The 19,855-nt window shown below is 38.9% G+C and overlaps 1 protein-coding gene across 1 annotated transcript; it reads right to left on the minus strand.

The window, feature by feature from the left end:
- Nucleotides 1–5,006: 5,006 nt before the first annotated feature.
- Nucleotides 5,007–17,551, minus strand: cyp2y3 (cytochrome P450, family 2, subfamily Y, polypeptide 3). The gene is made up of 9 exons (XM_039654067.2): nt 17,278–17,551; nt 15,863–16,025; nt 15,630–15,779; nt 15,369–15,529; nt 13,244–13,420; nt 10,731–10,872; nt 7,059–7,246; nt 6,834–6,975; nt 5,007–5,393 (listed from the first exon to the last, which is right to left on the minus strand). The coding sequence occupies exons 1-9, from the start codon at nt 17,446–17,448 to the stop codon at nt 5,212–5,214; spliced, it is 1,476 nt and encodes a 491-aa protein (XP_039510001.2). The 5' UTR covers nt 17,449–17,551; the 3' UTR covers nt 5,007–5,211.
- Nucleotides 17,552–19,855: the final 2,304 nt, after the last annotated feature.

Below are 19,855 nucleotides of genomic sequence, written 5' to 3' on the forward strand. Positions count from 1 at the left end.
AAGCTGGATTCACTAGCACACCACTTGAAATACAAGCAGAACTTTCAGCTCTGCAATTAATAACAGAAAGTGTAATTCCAAGATTCTTAACTTTAGTGCAAGTAAACGTTAACCTGACTTTGTCATACTCATATTCAAGAGAGAATATGAGTCTGAAACTCCTCCGTTGGGCTTTGATTATGAGGCGTGTCGTAACCGAACCAGGAAAAAAAAACCCTCTGCACTCAATTGGATAGTCGGTAGACCTACAATCAATCAGAGCAACGCAACTCCTTTGCATAGCGCAGTTTTCAAATACAGAACGTAGCCTAACTTTATTAATTTTAGAAGTTAAATAACGAGTGTTACTTCTTTTACTTACTTCTCCATGAGTGCCACCAAAGGAGAAACCACAACGACCACAGGCTTTTCATCACGTCCCATCTTCTTAACGGTCAGCTGATAAGTTACACTTTTCCCGAATCATGTAGGAAGGACGCCAAACATATCTTTCCGATCGACAAATGCCTTGATTGCAGTTCTCTGTTTGTCTATTAAAATGAATGCGCTGTCGATTTATTTTACTAAAGACTCGACAGCGGAATCTATATTCTAATTCTCCAGCTGCAGTCATCTTTGACAAGCACTCTTTGATAACGTGATGATTACGTCCCTGCAGATCATCTGTCCATCATCATATAAAGCCCGCCCTGGCAATTTGATTGGCCCGATCATTTTTTGCCTGATCATAATTACTCCTCAATGGAGCGAGTCCAGACCGAACTTCCCGACCAAAAAATTTTGTGGGTGGAGTTCGGGCTGGCATCCAGGCTAAGTAAACGTGCCACTTGGAGGACACAATTGGTAGGATATATTTTATGGTACATTGATAACAGAATATCCCTGTCACATTCTTCTAGCACAACATCCTGGAATGGGAGCAACGACTCAATATGGTCTACATCCTCTAAAAGAAGTGTTTCAGATGAGATGTAGCAATACTGTTTTATATAAAACATGTCAGTGGAATTACTTTTTTTAATGCTAGGATGTTGATAAATTTATCACCAAAATCGCAAGGCAATGGCATTCAAAGGTTCTGGTTCTGTTGAAAATACCTCATGATTTGAACCTCAATGTTTCTGTTGTTATTATGATACTGCCGTAACATTCTATTAAACCGTTCAAAAGAGAAGCACCAAAATGAATAGACGGGTCCGTAATCTAAAATGCAGTCTTTCAGATGTAAATGCAAACGCATGGTGGGTGTGCATTTCAATGGCCCATAGAGAGCAACCAACTTAGACAAAGATACCTGTCAGCTACTTATAGCCTGTCTCTGGAGATAACTATTGAGCATATGATTATGCATGCTTGTACAAAGTCAGACCACATACAATAATGCCTGTCTTCAATCAACCCCTTCAAACAAAACAGAGAATAAATAGTAGTCCAATTTTTCCACTGATGAGCAGTAAATCCACTAAATCCAGAGGCAATTTTTCGAGGAATCCTTCCCACATCCTGAGGCACCTTTTGTCACGGTATATTTTATGTTCTTTTTTATGTTCTTTATTTCAAGGATAGCACCTTGAGATGTACCATCTCATTTTCGAGGGGGTCCTAACATTAATGACAAAAAAAACAAGATGATACAGAGTAAAATATAAACGATATTTCAAACACATAAAGACAAACCCACACACTCACACACTCACACACCCACTCGCACTCCAACAATGTTCCCCCGAAGCTAGCCCCCCACCCCCTCACCAGCCAATAATGCACAAATTATAAATAAATAAATAAATAAATGCGTAAATAAATAAATTGTTATACAATGGTACAATAAATAATATCAAAATAAAAATACAATTCAATAATGAAAAAAAAGATAAATAATAAATAAATAAATATATAATCCCTCTGCAAAAGATAGAGATAGAAATTTGTACATATAAGCAATTCAATACACTCACTAAAAATACGTCTGCTTACATGCACAAGTAAAGTATACAATCTATAATTGTAAATAAATACGCACATGTATACCATACACTGAACAATGGCCCTCATTTATCATTGTTTCATTTGTCATTGTATCATTTATCACGCTTGTGACGCAGGTGTCTGAGCTCACCCAACAACTCCAACTTCTGAGAATTCCCACTGCGCCACCCACACTGCCAGTTCAACCCGTACCACCAGAGCTGCACCAGCAGCGTGAACCACGGCTACCTGCCCCCGAGGGATATGCAGGTGAACCCGAATATTGCAGGGCTTTCTTGACCCGATGCTCTCTGTATTTCTCATTGCAGCCACTGACATTTTTCCAGGAACAACTACTCGCCAACCTCTGCCAGTGTAATGGACTGATTGAGCTAGCTCTTAAGGTCGATGCTCGGCTGGACAGGATGGGTCGGTTTCAGCAGAGTCATCAACTTTTTAGCACGGAGGATTCCCGAGTCGGCAACAGGGACACGGTCAGCCCACTCTCCGATCCCGAGCCCATGCAGGTGGGTAGAGCTTGGCTTTCCTGGGAGGAGCGCGAGAGGCGGTACTGTGGAAAGGCGAGCCATTTCATTCATGCCTGCCCAGTAAAAGATCAAGCCTGGTAGTAACATTGAGGCTACTATCGGGTGGGATCTCTGCCGAGAAAACCTCATCACCATCATCATCTACCCTCCTCCCGGTAAGACTAAGGTGGGCAACCAGCATACACGACACCAAGGCACTACTGGATTCTGGGGCTGAAGGTAATTTTATGGATTTTGGACTGGCTAAGGAACTTTCTATTCCCATTTCTCCACTCAAGCACCAGATATCCGTCAACGCCCTCAATGGCCAACCCCTTCCCAACATCAACTACACCACTGAATCCATCACTCATCACATCTGGGAATCACACCGAGACTATAAAATTCCTCTTCATGAACTCACCACTCAGACCAGTTGTCCTTGGTCATCCTTGGCTCACATTGCACAATCCCAGAGTCGATTGGGGCCACAATTCAGTTTCCACATGGAGTAATAAGTGTCATGAGTCTTGTCTTGTATCTGCGTGTTCGTCTGTACCTGTTTCTGTGTTCCAAAGGGAATGAATTTATCTAACTTGCCCGAGGAGTACCGGGACCTGAGAGAAGTGTTCAGTAAGTCTCGAGATGCTTCTCTTCCTCCTCACCGTTCCTATGACTGTGCGATAGATTTAGAGCCAGGTAAGTCTCCGCCTTAGGGCAAATTATATTCACTTTCTGTTCCAGAGAGGGAGGCTATGGAGAAATATATTTCTGATTCCAGCAGGGGTGGGGTTCTTTTTTGTGGGGCAGAAGGATGGATCTCTGCGACCGTGCCATTGATTACCGAGGGTTGAACAACATCACGGTAAAGAATACTTATCCTTTGCCGTTGATGTCTTCAGCCTTCGAGCGATTGCAGGGAGCATCCATCTTCACAAAATTGGATTTACGTAACGCTTATCATTGGGTCCGCATGAGGAAGGGTGATGAATGGAGGACCGCGTTTAAAGGGTTAGTTCACCCAAAAATGAAAATTAAGTCATTAATTTCTCACCCCCATGCTGTACCAACCCCGTAAGACCTTAGTTCATCTTCGGAACACAAATGAAGATATTTTTTATTGAATCTGAGAGCTGTATAACTACCACATAGGCTCCTAAGGGAATGACACTTGACGGCCCATAAAGTCAATGAAGAAAATGTTTAAATATTCCATGTGACTACAGTGGCCCAACTAAGTTTATCAAGCAACGAGAATACTTTTTGTGCGAAAAAACAAACAAAAATGACGACTTTATTCGACTATTCCTTTTCTTCCTTGTTGGCCTGAAACGAGGCTTCCATAGATTTCCACGACGCATGCGCGAGAATTGCGATCTCCTTCAACTACTTCAGTTCAGTTCTCGCGCATGCGTCGTGGAAATCTATGGAAGTCTCGTTTCAGGCCAACAAGGAAGAAAAGGAATAGTCGAATAAAGTCGTTATTTTTGTTTGTTTTTTCGCACAAAAAGTATTCTCAACGCTTGATAAACTTATAGTTGAGCCACTGTAGTCACATGGAATATTTAAACATTTTCTTCATTGACTGTCTGGGCCGTCAAGTGTCATTCCCTTATGGCTCTTTCAGACTGCACGATTTTCAAAGTAGTCAGGTCGCTGCTCTTTTCACACTGCATGACTATCTTGGCCAGCATTCAGTCACTGCTGTGTTCACACTGGACGATGGATCGGCGACAGAAGGTTTCACACTGCATGACTTTAGAAAAATCGCCGACAGACTCTGTCTAGCACGCTGCACGCAAACTACATTTCACAACAAACACGCGTGAGATATGAAAAGGAAACAACGCGCGACACCACACGTGCAAGACCGGAGTTCTCACGTGAGACTTTTTTTTTCGACCCGGTTGTGGTACAGCTGGTGAAACAGACACGAGTGCTCCTGCCAAATTTTTACTAATTTTTCTTCCATTTATTGTGTCCAAATAGACCGAGAAGAACAATGCCATATCATGTTGATATGTGATCTATAACTCCTCCCCAAACTCCCTGCTGCTCTGTATCTTGCTCTCTCACTGGCTGCCGGTGATCGCCAATGTAGTTTTCAGTCAAAACTTTTCACACACAGCAGGATTTTGAATCGCCGACAGGTCCAGATATTTAGCATGCCAAACATCTCACGGGCGTCGGCGACTCGTCGGTGATTCTCTCAGATCGCGTCTTTGCTCATTCACACTGCGTGATTGTCACTCACTCGAGCCAAAATCGTGGCTAAAATCATGCAGTCTGAACTCGGCATTAGGAGCCTACAGTAGTTTCATGGACTGTCAATAGAGCTATAAAGAAAACTCAGATTTCATTAAAAACCTTTTTGTGTTCTTAAAATGAACAAAAGTCTTACGGGTTTGGAAAGACATGAGATTACAGATTTTTCATTTTTGGGTGAAATAACCCCTGATTTTTTTTTTTTTTATTAAACTTGACTTCATATTAATTTTTACATGATTCACACACAATTGTTTGTGGTATTTATTTTTCATGTGATGATACATTTTTATTTGGTGATGTTGTTGATGAAAAACAGAAATATCAGAATATCAGCAATATTACAGTAAATGTTAGGGTAATTTGACAAATGTTCCCCCTTTGAAATTCCAAATGCCTTTTCTAGTAATTCATCCTGGTGTTTGACTGCTGAGCTATTTATCCATGTTGTTCAGCGGGGGGAGGCAATGAGCTTATAGAATCGAGGCATGTTGGCAAAGCTGCTGAGTTCAGGACTGGGGTCTATGCCATCTGGACCCTGTGGACTACTGAAGCTGAACTTCTGAAGCAGAGACACGATGAACAGAAAGAGCTCCATACGAGCCAGAGACTCACCCACACAAGAGCGTTTACCTGCAGAAATAGAATGCAGAAGAGATGAACCAGTGAAGGTCAAAAATACATTGAAATACATTTTTATGCATCTATAAATAATTATTTATCATCTTTTTTTAATATAAATATTTAGTTTTGCGTAGAGAAAAGTGTTAATCATAGCCTATTGTGAAAAGCGTCAGTCAGGCAGGCCACATAAGCTTCACCAGTATCTGGTCTACTTAGGAATACAATGTCTATGATATTGCTCCAATTTATGTTATAATTTCAGTCATCCTTCAGCTGGTTTCATTGCATTGCTCAAGAAATGCTGTTTTGCGTGAGGCATTCGTTCCCTGATGTCTGTGAGGGTTACAGATTGACTTAAAAAATAACGGAAGGAGTTTTAAATAAATGCACTCACACACACACACACACACACACACACACACACACACACACACACACACACACACACAGAGAGAGAGAGAAAATGTTTACTGACATAAGAGTTTATCATGATTGTATTTGATTATGATATCAACTGTTGCATAAGAAATTAGATTATATTTTGAACAGTACGACAAAATGTTTCTTCTAGACTCTGTATTTATGGGAAAGTGTGTAAAGTGTTGTATGTGAGTTTGTCCCTCCCCGCGGGGTAATGGTGCTGGCCACCAGTATTTAAGTGCTTGTCTGTTTTTAATGTAGTTAGTTTGTGTTGGTTGCTGCAGTGGACAGTGTGGCCTGAGTTCTGCAGGTATTTTGTACGTTGTTGATTTGTCTTTTTGTAAGGAAGTCATTTTTTTTGGGGGGGGGGAAAATTTGCATTTGGCATTATTGCTTTTGAATCTAATTTGGATGCTTTTGGATAAGATTTTTCACTTTTTATTTAATTTTCCATTTATGTGATATATTTTAGGTAAGGATTTTTCATGATTTTGCAAGTTTGAATAAATAATTTACTTCAAACTTCTTGTATTCACACTTTTTTTGGTGCCCATTACTGGGTTCTTAATACAATGGCACGTCAGTTCTGCAGGTATTTTGTACGTTGTTGATTTGTCTTTTTGTAAGGAAGTTATTTTTTTTGGAAAATTTGCATTTGGCATTATTGCTTTTGAATCTAATTTGGATGTTTCATCAGCTTGAAACATCCAGATTCAAGCTTGTTGAACAAGATTCAAGATTCAGATTCAGATTCAAGCTTGTTGAACAAGAATCAGCCACGTTGACTAAAGTAACTTTAAAACCAAGCAGCTTAAATAAGAGTTACTTCATAAAGTTAAATATTAGTGTTATAGGTCTGGGTTAAACATTATTTGACTCATGCTTGATTTTTAAGGACTGATTACAAATAGAACAAGTTTTAATAATGCCTTTTTATATGAAAATTAAAGACATGTAACCATTTTCACAATATGTAATCTTATTTAAATTAACAACTTTAAAACTTTAGTTTGATGGTAGACTGTTTACCTGCAGAAAAGGGGATAAAGGCTGGATTCTTTTTAAAGTTGCCGTTGGCATCCAGAAAGTGCTCTGGGTTAAATGTCCAAGGGGTTTCCCACTGTACCTCATCCCGTAGAACAGAGTGCAGCATGGGAATAATCACTGTATCCTGAAAGAATGAAAGCTTATTTAAAATACAACAATACTCAAACGCTATACAATAAAATATAGTATTGAGTGGTTAATTGTTACCTTTGGAATTAAAAAACCTCTGAATGTGATATCTTCCATGGCATAATGGGGAATATTTAGTGGGACAATGTCCAGAAAACGTTGTACTTCATGAATCACAGCATCAGTAAAGGGGAGGGACTTCTTGTCTTCCATTGTAGGGACCCTGTTCCTTCCAATAACTCTGTCAATCTCCCTTTGCATTTGCCCTTAAGCAACACAATAAAAAATTTTTTTGTAAAGTTTCTCTTAAATGTGAAAAGTTCATAAAGAAAGAGAAATTTAATACAAAAGTAATGTATACATACAAAAGGTATATTTTTGCTCTCTGCAAAACAATATATATATATTTTTTTCTCTGCATTATCAAATTATTTTGGAGGTTGTCTCACATAGGTGAATATTTAAAGCAGAGGTAAGCAGTCTGTGGGCTGAGAATTGTGGAAGGTCACTTTTCCTTTCTAAGTGTCCAGAACTTGACCACAATAAGTTGTGGCATAAAGGGGCACTAAGCAATAATTTATGCACTTCTTAACTGATTTAAGCCCATTGGCAATATATATTGCCGTAGTGTTTAGTTGTCATTTTCCTTTTTTAAAGATAATTTAATTTAATTTTAGGTGTTTTCCATGTTTTCTTTCTCAATGAGATGCAAGCAAACAACCAAATAAAGGATTTCTAGAAAAGAAAAAAAAGCTTTTCACGAGGCTGTCAACTTCCTACCCCTACTTCCAGGAAGCATGATGAAGGCAAACCCTCCCAAAGAAATGTCATTGTCATGTTACTAATAACTACTTTTTGTAGACATATCTACATTATCATGAATACAAAATCATCCAAACAAAACAAATCTTACAAGAGACCTATAGTGTTTTTGTATATTTAATGATTTCCGGTAGCTTTGGAAGCTCAAGTCGGCGGCTGTGTGTACGTACAGTTAAAATGCAAGATATTTAAAGTGTACCTAAAGTATACTTGCAATAGTTCCACTTTAGCCACATCAAATACACTTAAAGGAGAACTCCAGCGAAAATGAACCTTTTGTCTAATTACACATTGGTACCTAGTCGACGTTCTCATTTGTTTTCATGATAACCGAATGTAAAGAGTTTTATTTCTAAAAACTGTTTAGCGTATATGCTAGTATATCGGGGCATATAATAAATAAAGAGAAATCGCTAGTTAAACGTACAGTATGCAATTTTTGCATATAAGATAAAGCACATAAGATACTGCAGTCAAACGTTTGACTGGGTTTGCGTTATGCATCCACTATGTGCTAAAGGCGAATGTAGTGAGTGCACGGCGCCGGAGGTGAGGCATTTATTTAGTAAGCATGAGCACGCTGAAGCTGGCACGTACATTCGCAGCCTGACTCATATGAGTATTCAATGTGCGCGGCTCGCTGACAGCAACAGCTGGCTGATTTGAATGAGACGACCCGGTTACTGTGAACGGGGAGCGATTTATGAACATTGTGTATGTGACGCGCGAGCAGCACCAGGGACAGTGTGTCTGTAAGAGTGAGCGCTCGTGAGCACATGATTTACAGTACACACATAAAAATACGTACAACTTTTTTTTCTTCGTTATTTTCTTTGCTTTATTGGTGGTAGTCCAGTGTTCCCCTTTGTGTTTGGCGGTTTCGCCGGGTTCCGCAGGAAGTTAGAGAAAATAGGGGAGTCAAAGGTTATATGACGCCATAGACGGGCTACGAAACGGAAATAAATGTAAATTATTTAAATATATAAATTTCTCCATATTTTAAAGTTGGTGGAAACTGTCGGGATAATGCAAGTACACATCTAATTGAAATATATAACATAGATACAGTTGTTTTTGCTATTTTTAAAGCAGAAAAAATATATATTGTGGCTTTAATACCACTATCAAGGCTCAAAATAGCCCCACACTAACACGGTAACATAATAAGGGTCCCTACATGCAAAACGAAGCATTGAGAACTTTGTAAGTGTACAGACCATTTAATAGGAAGACACTTTATAAAGAGTATGTATACAGGCAGGAGCCATCTTAGGAAACAGTCTCGATAAGTCGAACCACGAATGACGTGCCACTTCTGAACTGTATGAACGGCGTTCGTGGTTCGACTTGAGCCTGTGAGCCCTCTCATAGACACTGTCCTAGTTCAGGTAGGACGATGAGCAGGTCTTGCACAGTAGCGCCGTACTAGCCCGTTGCTTCAAAATGGCTTGGAGCTGAAGCTGTCCCCCTCCACCTTGACGGTTTATGTTGTCACCATCGCAGCACATAACACACTCTGTTGATGGTCACTGGGAAAGCATGACCTGATCATCAGGTTCCTGAGAGGCGCCAGGAGGTTGATTCCTTTAGTCCTTTCAGGCTAACATTGAGCTCCCATTGAGCCTCTAGAGTCAGCTGAAAAGTCAGTTTAAAGCTCCTGACTGCTCCTGAATTGCAGCTCCTGATTGCACTCGCTTCCTTCAAGAGGATGGCGGACCTGCAAGTATTTTTGGTCAGTGAATCGTGGCTTAAATTCAGACCGGCCTAGTCTAATGTCTTCCAGATACATGCCCAAAGTTCCCACCACTCCCTTCCAGGACTAGGCGGTGAACTTGCAAGCAATGCTCACGGAGATGGCAGACCCAGTCCTTGCACACTACGTTCACACACTGCGTGTTTACATGGACCGCACTCAGAGTTTCAGAAGCTCAAAGCAGCACTTTGGCTGCTTTGTAGGTCAAGAGAAGCGAAAGGCTGTCTCCAAGCAGAAGTTGACCCACTGGATAGTGGATGCCATTGCCTTGGCGTACCAGTCCCAAGGTGAGCCGTGCCCTCTAGGGGTGAGAGCTGACATAGTTTTTTCTGTCCCACCACAGTCTTGTAATAAATCTAAAAGGTTTGGCATAGCATCTGTCAATTGAACAGAAAACAAAATCGCGAAAAAGCTTAGTGCGCTTATCACACGGCAAGGCTGTGATCTAATTAAATAGGTTGTGGTGGTTTTCAGAATAATACTGTGTTCACGCAACAAGCTCAGGATTCGCATCTCAGAGCGGCTCCATTCACAGTAAATGCTGGAAGCTTAATCACTGCATGTGCTGTGAGTTTATCATGCATTTTTGCCTACTCCTGTTTATCCAATATAACAATGTAAATTCAACCAACATTCTTCTTTAACAAGTATTCACTTATTTGTAACATATGTAAATGTATGTAGCTAGCAACTTTTTAATAGTAACTTGTAGAGTAGTTAACTACTTTTTCAATAGAGTAGCTTGTATCTTAACTACTTAAATTTATGAGTACCTTGTAGCTTGTCAAACTACGGTTTCAAAATAGCTTCTCCAACACTGTCTGTTATTGTACTGACATTTACCCATCACTAAACATGGCGTTAAACAAGACAAACGGTGACTGATCGCTTTACAATCAGTCGGAATACCTCTTTCTATCTAATTTGGGCAATTGAAGCAGCTAAAGAGCCCAGACCATGCTATCACTCAAAGTTCTGGCTATGTGAGACTACAAAGTGTGGAATTTACATTACATTTTAAATGTCATTAGAAGTATGAACTTATGAATGACAGGTGCAATCCTACCCAGACTTGTTGCCATGATTCAAAGATCTGGCTACGTGAGACTATGTAGATCCCGACAAATAATAGAATAACACTTGGTTTGACATTGATTGTGTAACCTATGTCTTACCCTGTATGTGGGGGTGTTTGATCAGCAGCATCAGGGCATATCTGAGAGTTGTGCTGGTGGTCTCCGTCCCAGCTACAAACAGATTTAAAACAGTCGCCATCAAGTTATTTTTGTGGAATTCTGTGTCAAGATTGTCTTTTTCCTGTTGTACCACACAAAGAAAAAGTAGAACAGGAATTATATGTAGTCTACAGTTCTTCAGTTCTTCAATGTACTGTTAACTTGTGCTGTAGGCTGCAGTTCTTCAATTCATTGTTCACACACATTTATACATTTATATTTATTTACAGTAGTTCAACAGTTTGTTCTTGTTCTCGAATCTATTATCACCCATTTAGCCATTTGTATCACTCCACTTGCCGCATTTCTTTCAGCGTGTCTCTCTACTCTTCAACACAATGGTGAATCCTTTAAATCCCAACAGAACATTAAAAACTAACAGATCTCCACTTTATGATTATGTGCAAAAACACAAAATAACATTGCAGTTCAGCATATGTTCCTCTTTACTCTCCTTTTATTGAGCATTTACTCTCCTTTTTTAAAATAATAAATGCAAAGGTCTTTAACTCTTTTAACCCCACAGGAACATCCTGTGGTGTCCACACTACTTGTTTCAGTGAGATAAATAACAGAATATGTAAGTGATGATTGAGCATTAGTGATGAACACCTGTTATTAACAAGCAGAATCACTGAAGAAAAGAGGAACAACAAGAAGAAATACAAGAAGTACAACTACATCAGCACAGCCAAACTCACCTGATTAATTTTCTCTTGCCATAACAATGCGCCTTGTAAACACACAGCTAAAGCAGCCAGGTCAAAAGCACAACTAAAGGCAACACTTATCCTCATAATGGTGACATAAAACTAAACATTAACAATTAAACATCAATATCTAAACATCTCTAAATTCTCAATAAGAGCTTCAATAGGCGTTTGACAGAAATATAGTCAAACTGTAATAGTGTAATAAGTGTAGTAATAAGTGTAATCATAAGGTGAACTGGCTGGAAGTTAGTTCTAGTTCTAGTGTTTCTGCTCATCTCTATTTTCCTCTCGTTCTTGTTCCTATTTTCTTCAGTGATTCTGCTTTGTTGACAGCAGGTGTTCATCACTAACGCTCATCTTCACTTAAATATTCACTTGATTATCTCACTGTAATGAGTTGATTGATAACTGATATTACCAGGTAAAATTTGTCCCTGGAACTTTTTCCCCAGACCTTTTGCTGTCTGCTTTACCTTTGCAGTCTAAAGTACTGTGAAGATTAGGCAAATTAGTCCGGTGACGTGGGACTGAGCGTGACTCTCCAGTTCCCACTGGATTTCGTCCTCTGCATACGAGCTTAATAAAGCCTGAAACTTGTCGTCTGTCTATCGGTTGTATTTTTTTGGAGTACTTGCTCCAACGACTCCATTGTTGAAGTTTTCAATTGTCAAATAGCTAACAACTCTTAATGCATGCACCGCTACAGACTTTTAAACATCATAGGCCTAGTTGAAATAAAATGCTTTGTAGAGTCAGCTAATCAAAATTCTGCATGTACTCATCCAATCAGCATGTTTACCGCTCAAGTCCCCCCCCCCCCCTTTCTAGCCACGTTTCCTCGCAGGAACTTCCCCCAGGAACTAGGGTCTTTGGATGGTACTCTGTGTGTTTCGACTGCATGGACCAGGGTCTAAATGAAGTTCTGGCTAAATATTTCAATAAGTCCTTGCTCGCAAGTTAGTACTTCTTCATTAACAGACATTCAAACTGAATTTGTGATTATGAATATAAGAATGACCTGAAGAATATCAACTAGAAGCAGGTAACCCAGATAGCAAACTGACATTGAATCAACGTGGAAATATGACATCGAAACAACGTTGATCTGACATTGTTTTGCTCATCGAATTAACGTTGAACCAACGTCAGACGCGTCATTCTTTCAAAACTAACGGAAAATCAACTTGAAATCAACGCGTTGTTTCAACGTTGTGAAAGCAAACCAATTTTCGATTTTCATTTACCTTTGAAGAATGCCGCGTCTGACGTTGGTTCAATGTTAATTCGATGAGCAAAATCAAGGTTGTTTCAATGTCATGAGAGACGTCGTTTCCACGTTGATTCAATGTCAGTTTGCTGTCTGGGAATGCACTTGCATAGTCATTCTCTCTCTCATAAAACACACAATACAATAAACTTAATTGAGGCAACTCAGCATTACTTTGTTGCTAGTTATATTGTGATGTTTTAAAATGAGTAACTGAGGCTTGGGCTCAGATGTTAAACTGTTACCTTGAGATTTTTAATCTGTGGCAAAAGGCAGTATTTCCGCACTAAATAGTTTTTTTAATGACACTCCATTGTTTTTTCTTATTTATTTACACACTTGTGCTGTTGAACTGTTATATAAACACAATATCACACTCGTAGCCTATTAGAATGGCTGTATTATTATTTATTCACACAGCAAAAAGACAATAACAAAAACTGATATAAAAACATTGTAAACATTGCGGTTACCTGATTGAATCTGTTAAGGAAGCAGTCAATAAAATCCTTTGGGTCATTGACGTCTAGATTCTGCTCATGCTCCTTAACCTTATTCATAATGAAGGTTCTGATGTCGTCAATCTCTCTTAAGATGGTGTTATGACTTCCTGGCAAGTGCTCCATTAGTCGAGGGAAGATGTTGCACAGCTGTTTAGAATGAGAAAATTGAGTTGTAATTCATAAAGCTTTATTTGACTCAAATTATACACTAATCAGGTGTGTTAGATAAGGGAGAGAAAATGTGGAGGGATGGAACTGTTCCAGGACCTGGATTGAAACACTGGTTTAGAGAATAACTTTAACAATCCCAGGTTATGGGTTTCACGGTCTGAAAGTGCACCTAATAGCAGTGTTGTAGTCGAGACCACCTCACTCGAGTCCGAGTCGACACCGAGACCAGAGAGAGTCGAGTCCGAGTCAAGACCGAGTCCATAGAGAGTCGAGTCCGAGACCAGAGACGGTCGAGTCCGAGTCGAGACCGAGACCAGTGAGGGTTGATTACCTAATTTACTTTTATTTACTTAGAATAATCCTTTTTTTTTTTTTTACTGAATTTACTTAGAGTTTAAAAAATATGATCAGTTTAGGGTAAAAAGGCCACATAGTAGGTGGTGTTAAAAGTAATTTTATTACAATTTGTCATGCGCAGTTGCGCACTAGAAAATCACCAATCACTGGGCGTGTCAATCAATTTAAAGAAATATTTTATTAACATACATTAATAATCATGATAAATATTTTTAATTGAACTCGAGTGGACTCGGGAATAAGTCCGAGTCCTAAAAAAAAAATGTTCGAGTCAATTCCGAGTCCAAATGGACACGAGTCCATGACAAGACCAAGACCATTAAAATATGGTCTCGAGACCGAGTCCGAGTCTCGAGTACTACAACACTGCCTAATAGTAACAAATTTGTATATTGAATGAATTGCAAATCACAAAAAAGGGCCACTGAGACAAAAAATTATATCATGCTTGGACAACTTTGGACTGAATCAATTCATTAAATTTACTCAGTCAAAAGGTCACATACTTGATCTTATTTGTTGCACTGGAAGAACACCTTTTAATTGAAGTGCACTTGACCTGTCTATATCTGATCATAAACTGGTGTCTTTTAGTGTCAATTTACAGGATTTCAACCCACAACGACTCCAATCACCCACTCTTTCGATTTCCTCACTTCTCCTGGGTGCTCGGCCTCAGCCCCAGGGCCCCAGGCCTTGACCAAACTAGCAATGTGCTCATAGACAAAGATAACTTTCTAACAACTTCCATTTGCCACTGCCGGAACCCTTAACGACTTCAATTTTCCACAACTTCAAGAATTGTTCCCACTACAAATGCAAGTATTCAATCAATGAAATGTGATAATGAAATGCTGTTGGTTCTTCACATAATTAGATAGATCTTCTCCATCGTTACATCATTCCATCTCTCACTCCTTTTTCCTACACATGTATTTATGTATGTTTGTTTAGTTTATTCATGATTTAGTTAATAAAGCATGTGCACTTTATGTATTTGGTTCTGATTCACTGTTTGCAAACAAAGTCTCTTTTACGATCTTGATCTTGCTACTTGCTCAAAGTGCTGTACATGCTAAGAAACAATTATTCTTCTGTGGCCATGGAAGATACCCTTTTCTTAGAATAAATTAATAATCAAAAGAGTTCATTGGACGAACTGATTAATTGATTGTAATAATCCAGTTAACTGACCCTCGTCTCACAGGTGTCGTTCATTATCACTCGTGCCGCTCTCATGTCCCTGTCCCTCAACCTCGTCCTGCTTGCCACAATATTATTTCAGCAACATGACAAGCCAGTGAATTAGAAGGTTTCAATTGTTGCTTTGCACAGTGCAAAACATTTTATCAGCATGTCACACGGCTAGAGTTTTGACACTAATTCAATGGTCTCTGTCTAATTCTTTCTTTTTCGCTTGTTTATCATCATCTACTTATCGGACCAAATATGCCAAAGGTTAACACACTCTGTTAGTGCGGTTCATTTGATTTGTGTGATTGCTGCCATCCGGACCAGACCAAGATCGAGAGGATTTTTTTTGTCCCACACTGTCTCATCTGCTTACCTGGCCCCAAGGGCTGCTGACAAAGCGCACAAGTCTGGAGATGATCTGGAGCAAGTGCAGGAAGCTTTTGTCATCATAATCAAAGCGCTGCCCAAACACCAAAGAACAGATCACGTTGGACACAGCCCGGCTCATGAAGAAGACTGGGTCGACTGGTATAGCTGAAGGAGAAAACCTTACCGTTATCATTTTTAGCGCAGAACCGTCAACATATACAAATCCTAGTACATAATAAATTGAGTGTGTTTGTAAGTTCCTCACATCTGGTTTCTTCAAAACTTTTCAGCAAATGCTCGCTCTCTTCTTGAATCCACCGTTCCATTCTTTTACGGCCCATTCCAAAATCCCTCAGTGTGGTGAGAGTGAACCGCCTCAGTTGACGCCAGCGTTCACCATTACTGACGATCAGACCTACAAACATTTCATCTAGACTAAATTATTTCAAACTGATAGTATCTGTTTATAAAACAAAAGTGAATCAGCATCACTTGTACCATAGCCTTTCACAACTTTGTTTAGAAAGGGAATGGGGCCTCTGGGAGCAAAATCATCTGCCTGGTCCACTAGAGCCTCTTTCACTGTATCATAACCAACCAGAACCACCATTCTTTGAGGCCCGAGGTACACCGTCATCACAGGCCCATAGGTTTTGCTCCACTGTTGAGAAAACAGAATTTGTTTTCACATACCAGTAAAAGGTTGGACAATTCATTACATTTACATTTATGTAGCGGCTTTTCTGGGTATTCAACGCACTTTTACATAATCTAATCTCGTCAACCACCACCAATGTGCACCATACACCTGGATGACGTGACGGCAGCCATATTGCGCCAGAATGCCCACCACACGCCAGCTTACTGGTGGAGAGAACACAAACTAGAACTTTCTTCAGCAACAGGCACAGGCTTAGATGAAATCAACTGAAGATAAAAGACATGAAATCTCTGAAGTTCTCAGCAGAGGAGGATTAAACAACTCCACAAACAGCATTACCAGCTTCACTTATTTCTGACCAGACTGACTTTATTTCAGTCAGAAGTCTACAGAAGTTCTTATTGAGAACTAACAGAGGTTTAGATGTTGATGAATGATTGGTTCATTTGACGTTACCATCATGGGAACTTTCTTATAAAAAAATCTATTAGCCGAGATAGAGCCAATCAGTATACATGATTAGGAGGCCATGATGGACAGAGGCAAAAGGGTAAATTTGGCTAGGATGACGGCGTTAAACAGAGAGTCAAGACCTTGGTTCAGTGTCTCATCCAAAGGACTGGGACAGGTAATAGACTATTGAATATAACTTTTGGTTCAGCAGACTTATACTGTACATTGCATACTGACATTAGAGGCATTTATGAGGACTTGCTCTGTAGCATTGCCGAATAACATGGAGCCCTATATGAGATCAGACAAGACCCTGGACTAGTTGTATTTTGGCACACCTTTCTGCCTAGCAAAAAATAAATAAATATACAGAAAATAAGCAATTAAATACTAATAAGCAAATAAAACTATAAATCCAAAATATATCTGTGATTTCATATACCTTAATGGTTTATTGGCATGATTGTTTCCATGAGTGATAAATATCGCTGTGCGACTTTACATTTTTACACTTCAATGGTGCAGACAAAAGCCAAGTTAGATGGAGTGGCACAACTTATCTTCAAAGGCAGGGTTAATTAGAATGCTTATCCTATACTGAAGTACATCATTTGATGTGTGCAGGGGCAGTGCCTACTTCACTACCATTTTTCAGTGTTTATACCATTCATCGAGAATGCACATTACAGTATGTCCTCTTATGTGATCCCCCCTCATGTAGACCACATTCTAATGAATCATACAGTGCAGTAAAAGCAAAACATACAATTAAGACACAAAGTCCTTCCTTCTCTCTTACCTGCATGAAGCTTTTAAAGGGTGCACGCTTGTCAATCATTGGCAAGTTTCCAATCAGTGGCAGTGCCAGCGGCCCTGGGGGCAAAGAACGTCCACTTGGCTTTCTTATCCATCTGATCAATACCAACACAGCCAAGACTAAAACCAGCACCAAAAAACTAGAGAGTTCCATCCCTCTAATCCAAAACGTTACGTTCAGTTCAGTTTTTTTCTTTACATCTGTTTTTGCCAGTGGCTTTAAAGGTTTTTATATGCACAGTGGGAGTAGAACAAGAAGGAGGGGGCAGGTTCAAGCTGGAATGGGACAGAGGTGATGAATGTGAAATGCGTATACACATTAACCAGGGTGAACACTGATATATCAGCCTATGAAAGGGAAAGTGGTTGGGGGTGTGATTAAAACAAAAACATGAATGTAGTCAGGAGCCTACAATATTAACTATCAAGTCAATCCCTGAATAGTTTATATTTACTTCAAATCATTTTAACTTACCACATCATATTCATTAATATTACAGGTTTTCTTGATTGTTTAAACACTCTATCCAGGCTTTTGAACAAAAAATTCAAAACCATAAGGCCATTTATCAAAAAGTTCACCCATTTCCCGAAGCTATAAATACTATTCCACTGTTTTGACACATTTGTTGAACTGTCACTGCAAAGGTACACACAAATCCCTTCATTTCTCATTGCCTGCACCATGTTGTCATTAAGAATGCACTAGCATTCAATATTTTTCACTTAAGTCAGCTCAGCTTCAGCTCATTTAGCACACAATTACTCAAGTGGAAACATTAAGAGTCAAAAGTTACCAGTTATGGATATGTTGTTTTGAATTTATTGCAGTGTGTAAGATTACAGTTGTAGTGTGTGTGTTGTGAGGGCTTGTGTGTGATGTAGGGCAATGCTGGCTTTTTATATATTTATACATATAAATATAGCTGCGAGCGGCGATGAAGGGCCAAAGCCAGCGGTACCGCCACCCCGGTGCCTTTAGGTAACTAAACTTAAACCCAAACTGATTTGTAATTCTTTAATGTTTAAATGTAATGTTTAATTCAAGTCGGGCTTGGAGCTTAATCCTCGCTTTTCTAAGCTTCTTATTTGAAACAACCCCCGGGTGCGTTGTGATTGATTATGGTAAATGGTAAATGGACAGCATTTATATAGCGCTTTTTTTACAGACCCAATGGCCACCAAAGCGCTTTACATATTGCCTCACATTCACCAATTCACTCACTCATTCATACACCAACGGCGGATTGAGCGAATATATCGCATTTTGCAGAGAAGGGAGACTGGCGTTTGTTGCGGTTTGGAAAGAAAGGGAGAAAACATTACATAATAACACGGCAGATATCGCATTTTACGTAAAATTAAACATTGACTTTTCAATACCGACCAGATACAATACTGATTTTTGCAGTAACTCAATTTTAAACAAGAAATGGTGTTTATCTCGTTTTGGAACCAAACTCTTCATATATTTAACATATTAAGCAGAAACTGTCAAACAAAAGCTTATTTGACGTCTATTGTGTATTAAAAAAATATATAATAATCCTAATCTATCCAAAACTAGTCAACGAAATGTTGTCATTACAGACACTATTCTATATAGCGATTAGAACAAATCTTAGTAGGCTATAGCAATGTAGTTTGGATGTGTTCATGTAAAAATAACGTTTTAAAAAATAAAAAAATAAAAATAACATCTAAACATGTTCATTCTCAATGAGAACTTCTGTAAAAGTATGGCAGAAATAAATTCAAACTGTTAGTAACAAGTGAAGTGATGCTGTTTGTGGAGATGTTTAATCCTCCTCAGCTGAGCTTAAGAAATGTACTGTCTTTTATCTTAAGTTGATTTCATCTAAGGGGACTACATGAAGACAAAACTGGCTGGGCCCCAGTTAGATAGCCCAGGTCAAACCCATTTGGGCCCCACATGGAATTTTAAGCAAGTAATTGTTTTCGGAAAACAAGTCTTATTATCTTAATTATGCTTTTCAAGTAAATGTGTCTTGATTTAAGAATATTTGTACTGAAAAACAAGAATTATTTTGAAGAATTTTTTTTTTCAGCGAGACACTTGTGAGCTAAATGTAACATGAAGAAATTAGCATCCATCCCCCAGTTTACTGTCTCACGCAAATCTGCATTGTCATCCTCCGTTTAACTCTTGGCAGAGTCATTTAGTTGAATGACAGATGGATCGGCACACTCAATATGATGTTATATTATATTTCTGTTTAATAAACAATCACCTATGTTCTCACTTACACAAACAGAGAAAGAATGTGAGCAAAATGGGACTTAACAAAGAGGTGAATATAACAAATTTGATAGAAATATTAGAAATATGCAAATTTAGCAGAAATCAGAACAGAGAAAATGTCAAACTTTTAAAAAACGCTGAACACAATAAAGTCTTTTTTTTACAGTGACAATAGTGATAGTATATATTTTTGTAGTCATAAACTAAGTGTATCCACAAACGTCTGAAAAGTTTTCAATAAACTTTATACAAATTTCGACCCCTTACATTCTACATAAGAATTTTAAAAAAGGGTTGA

Source organism: Pimephales promelas, chromosome 16, assembly GCF_988280905.1.
Source record: "Pimephales promelas chromosome 16, fPimPro1.hap1.1, whole genome shotgun sequence".
Taxonomy (NCBI): Eukaryota; Metazoa; Chordata; class Actinopteri; order Cypriniformes; family Leuciscidae; genus Pimephales; species Pimephales promelas.